Here is a 5193-nt window from a genome sequence, read left to right on the forward strand (position 1 = left end):
TGTTAAGTGCTAGCAACTTCTTGTAGATTATCTAATCCTCATGTCATTGCAATCATTTCTTGCATGCGTCTGCTGTATAACTTGTCTCCATTCATTTTTGTATTAGTGTCATCTCATCTGTGAGGGCCGATGTCCTGACTTGAAATATTTCTTGCTGTGAAATCTCATTAGACTTTCTACTTCTGCTAAAATTACCTTACAAAATTTGTTCCATACAAGCAGGTGTCACAACTAAAGATCTTCCCCACCTTTTTTTTTTTCATCTTATAATAGTTTTTATTCAGAGTTCCTGCTATCCTAGATGAGTTTCTGACACTTTGGTTTGTGGGTCCTGTGTGTGTCTCTCTCTCTCTCTTTTTTTTAATAATGCCAGCCAAATGTCTTGTCACCAATGACTTTACAGTTCTCTTTATTTTGTTAGAACCTCATATTGTTTTCTCTGGGTTTTGTAATTAGACTAATATCCAGAAATATATAAATCTAAGCCTATTATTTGTTATCTATTTGGTTTTTGCTCGTGTTCATAAAAATATTACACCAATGACTTTAAGATCCATAGTGATTGCATATAAAGGTCATAGAATGTATTTTATCCATTCTATCCATCCACCCTTTTTTTATCACCCACTATTCCTGAAAGAGTTGTATGATAGGATCCTCAGACAATATAGCTTGATTTTTAGCCTGTACCTTTATAGCTTTTGTCTATTTGTTTCCACAGCAATTCTGTTCATAGAGAGAAAGGGTTTCATAGCTAAACAACCAATCTTTGTTGCTTTTGGGGCTACAAAAGAGTTTAAAGTTCTAGTGACCTACTAACCTTTATATTTTATTTAATAAAATTATTCCTATACTGCCTGGAATTTGACCAGGCACTTGTCTTTACGGTTTAACTTTTGCTGATTTGTTGCTGCTGTTGTACCTTTCACACAACTTTAACTATCACTAAATAACAGTTACTGTTCCTTGGTGTGTTTGCATTCTCTTACACACACACCAATCACACTTCAGTGCTTTACCAAATTACAGAAATATATATTAACTGCTTCCTAACATCAATTATAAATTTGGTTCAACTTATGCAGTAATGCAATTCTGACATTGTTTTAGTGTTTGACTTTTAACCAAATAAATATTGTGACTTTCTCTTTACAGAGCAACGAACAACACAACAGGGTCAAGTTTATTTTCTACATACACGAACTGGAATTAGTACATGGCATGATCCCAGGGTTCCAAGGTAAACACCAAAATAATTTATACTTGGTATATTTCTATTTACATTCTGTTATCAATTGTGCATCAATTTTATTTCACTAATTATGATTCTAGAAGCTTCTACATTTCATTACTGACATTGTAGGTGCAAGCAGAGCTGAGTTGTTAAAAGGTTTGCTTTGTTCAGGGTTTGATCCTGCTGTGTAGCACCTCATGTATATGGCTTCTGTTAAACCCTCAGATTCATTAATATTTTGTGGGCAAAATTTCATTGGTGAAAACTGTGAGGAAGTCTGTCATGTGTATTTAGGCACCTGTGTTTTCCTAAACTGGTGTTAATCAGTTTGTTGAGTTGTGTCCCTTTACATGAAAACTAGCCAGTCCGATCGATGGAGATCAATGAAATAAGTACTGGGATCAATATGGTTGAGTAAAACCCTGAAGGCAGTGTCCTAGCATGGCCACAGTCCAATGATTGAAACCATCAAAAGAGTATGATTTGTGCTGAACTTTTATGAATATTTAGGTCACATCAATACATATATCAATATGATATATAGGAGAGAGAGAGAGAAAACAGCTTACTACTCATGTTGCTACTTATGAATTGTATCATCTATTTCATCACTGCACTGATGGGTTCAAACCTGGCTATTGGTACATGTTGCGAAGGACAACAAATATTTTGAAGTGGTGGTGGCAGCAACAGTGGTAGTGTTCTGTTTTTAAGGTTTTGTTTCATCATTTCATTTCTGTTCTGCTATTAACTCTCATGAGGAAAACATGCTGATTTATTTAATGAAATAATTTAGAAATTTCAGTCTGACATATTTTATAAAATTTTACCAAATAAGGATTCATTATTTTACTAAATATACAAATGTTTCTATTATTTAATTTATTTTCATGCTGATCTAAATGTATGCATGGTATAATTCTCATGAGATCTATCAGCACTTCACAATAAAATAAATTCCCATGGCAATCTTTATTAGAAAAACTATGATTTCTAAAAATTCATCATTTTATATCCTTCTGTGGGTTGTTCAGTCCAAGAGGATCTGACAAGTTAGAAGATTGTGTCAGGCTCGATTTTTTTTTTTTTTTTTTTTTTTTTTTTTTTTTTTTTTTAATTTTTTTTTTTTTTATAAAGAATAAAAAGTTTAGAATGGTACAACAATGCACTATAAAACAAAAAATGGACTATATACCTGTTGTAATTTGGTTATCTATAGTCCGATGATATTTCGGAATTACAATTCCTTCTTCAGATCTTCTTAGATGGAGTCTCTGCTATAAACTGTTTTCCAATGATTTTCTGTTTTTTCGGAAGCGTCTCAGTAGTGTTCTCACAAAGCTTCTTCCAGAATTCCTCATGAGAAGTACGTGAGGTTGGCTTTTTAATGTTATTTCTGCTTTTGTTTAAAATTAATTTGTACTTGTAGAAGTTTTTTTAAATGGATAAATCTTGGTGTGGTAACATTCATTAAAATTTTTCTTTGTTTCTTTTTATTAATTTTTAATTCAGAGATCTTACAAATGTGTCTGAAGAAGAACTAGGTCCGTTGCCACAAGGCTGGGAGATTAGATACACAGGAGCAGGACGCATGTATTTTGTGAACCATATCAATAGAACGACACAGTTCACTGATCCTCGCCTCTCAGCCAATATTGGATTGATACAACAGAAAATGTAAGTTAATTTTTAGAAAACCATCAAATATTGCCAAATATCAATTTTTGTAGTCCAATAGCTTAGATTTGGGGGCAAGAAAAGACACTTGATGAGGATTCATATGAAAATTTTTATGGATTAGTTTGTTAGGGCGAACGTCATTAACCATATAATTACATCACATCCTTGTTTATTCATATATATTTCTCCACTAATATTTATTTATTTTTTTATTAGGCAAATTGCTGATAAAGAGAACAGTGCGCCTGGGCCTTTACCAAAATATAAGCGAGACCTTGTCCAAAAGCTGAAAGAGTTACGACGTCAACTTAATGATCTTCAACCTCAGGCTGGTCATTGTCGATTGGAAGTATCAAGAGAAGAAATATTTGAAGTAAAGGATCCTTATAATTTTTTATGATGAATATTTTAAATTTTATAAAACTTGGACGCTGTTTGTTATTGATAGATCTTGCATGAAAAAAGATCAGCTAGAGGTAGTTGATAAAAAGATGAAAGATAGAAAAGTAAGGAGATATGTCAAGAACTAAGTTTTTGTAGAAAGTTGTTCAACTTGACTCACTTTGAAAAACAGATATAAACTTAAAGACTGAAGTGTTATGATGTGATACAAGATCATCATTTAATGTCCATGTTCCATCTTGGCAGGGGTTGCTCAGACTGAGCAAACCTATAATCAGTGCCATTCAAGCGGTATCTATTTTGTCTTATTTTCAGACAGTCCTGGGAGTGACGAGAAAGAATTGTTATTATTATTATTAACTGGTCAAGTATGGTGGCAAGCTGCCAGAATCATTAGCATATTGAACGAAATACTGAGCAGAATTTCTTTTGATTCTTCATATTCAGAGTTCAAATCCCAATGAGTTAAATTTTGCTTTTTATCCTTCCAAAGTATATACAATAAATATCAATTGGGCACTGGGGTTGATGTAATCAACTAAACCTTTCACCTCAAAATTGCTGATCTTGTGATAAAATTCAAAACCTCTATTAGCTGGTCAAATGACTAGCAAAGTACTCCTTTGTTAGGTTACATAATCATATTATATCTAATGTGTAGCACATTTTTAACACAAGCATATTAATGTCATATGTTAAGGTGTTTAAACCAGCCATATCTGGCCCAGATATTCTACATGTTTTATATTCAAACTGGTGATATCTAACCTCTCATGCCTAACCTACATTGACATTCTAAAAATAAACAATCACATCATTGAAACCTCAAAGCTATAAGATAATGCATGATTAATTCAAAACAATTTGAGTGGAAAAGTATTACATTTAACAGAGTAATCTGAACACTAAAGGGTTAAGATGAAATAAATATCTTAACTGAAAGCTATGTATTGTGGTACTGTCATGGTGGACTATTGGTTGCGTGATCATAAGTTCAAGTTTTTCTTGTACTATTGTGTTATGCTCTTGAATGAGCAAGGCACTTTCAATGTGCTTGACTGGGCAAAAAACAGGTTAACCCTGTTGAAATTTTGAAGATAGTTATATAAATAGGGATAACTAACATATGGAAGCATCCAGTTAACCTTTATTGCAGTGAATAAACCAAATACAATGGTCAAATAAATACAAGCACAGTTTTGCATCCAGTTAACACTTATTGCAGTAAACAAACCAAATACAACTGTCCTCAAATGAGGGCAGTGGGTAAAAACGGGTTATTATTTCATGATTAGTGCATTCAACCATGCTTACCCTTATAAATATAGAAAAAACAGTAATACACACACACACACACACACATACATATAATGGATTATTATAGCCATTGTAATCACTATGCAGTCTTGTCCAAGTGGAGAGATTATTTGTCGGGTTGACAATGTTTAGCATGGGCTTTGTATCAGGAATAGCAAATTTTCATCCTACATAATATTAATCTATCATTGTCTTCATTTTCATGCTGGCATTTTTGGGATGGGACTTTTTTTGAAGAAGTGTCTGATAGTGAGATACTCTTCCTGACACCAACTCTTTTTAGTCACTGCCTATAATACAGGAAGATGTAGCTGTTCTAAAAAACACAATTAACATGATATTTTTTGTCTTATATCCTTTTCTTTTTAGGAATCTTATCGGCAAGTCATGAAAATGAGGTCTAAAGATTTACGAAAACGATTAATGGTAAAGTTTCGAAGTGAGGAAGGCTTAGATTATGGGGGTGTTGCTAGGTAAGTGTTTTGATTGGATCTCTCTCTTTCTCTCTCTCTCTCTTTCTCTCTCTCTCTCTCTCTCTCTCTCTCTCTCTCTCTCTCTCT

At 33.1% G+C, this 5193-nt stretch overlaps 1 protein-coding gene across 2 annotated transcripts in view; it reads left to right on the plus strand.

The window, feature by feature from the left end:
* LOC106869353 (E3 ubiquitin-protein ligase SMURF2) overlaps positions 1-5193 on the plus strand; it is a 107070-nt gene that overhangs the window by 88571 nt on the left and 13306 nt on the right. For both annotated transcript variants that reach the window (XM_014915071.2, XM_014915072.2), the window contains 4 exons: positions 1156-1240; positions 2747-2911; positions 3131-3287; positions 5003-5106. In XM_014915071.2, the coding sequence (XP_014770557.1) occupies positions 1156-1240; positions 2747-2911; positions 3131-3287; positions 5003-5106 (511 nt within the window). The remainder of the gene's footprint in view (positions 1-1155; positions 1241-2746; positions 2912-3130; positions 3288-5002; positions 5107-5193) is intronic.

Source organism: Octopus bimaculoides, chromosome 6, assembly GCF_001194135.2.
Source record: "Octopus bimaculoides isolate UCB-OBI-ISO-001 chromosome 6, ASM119413v2, whole genome shotgun sequence".
Lineage (NCBI taxonomy): Eukaryota > Metazoa > Mollusca > Cephalopoda > Octopoda > Octopodidae > Octopus > Octopus bimaculoides.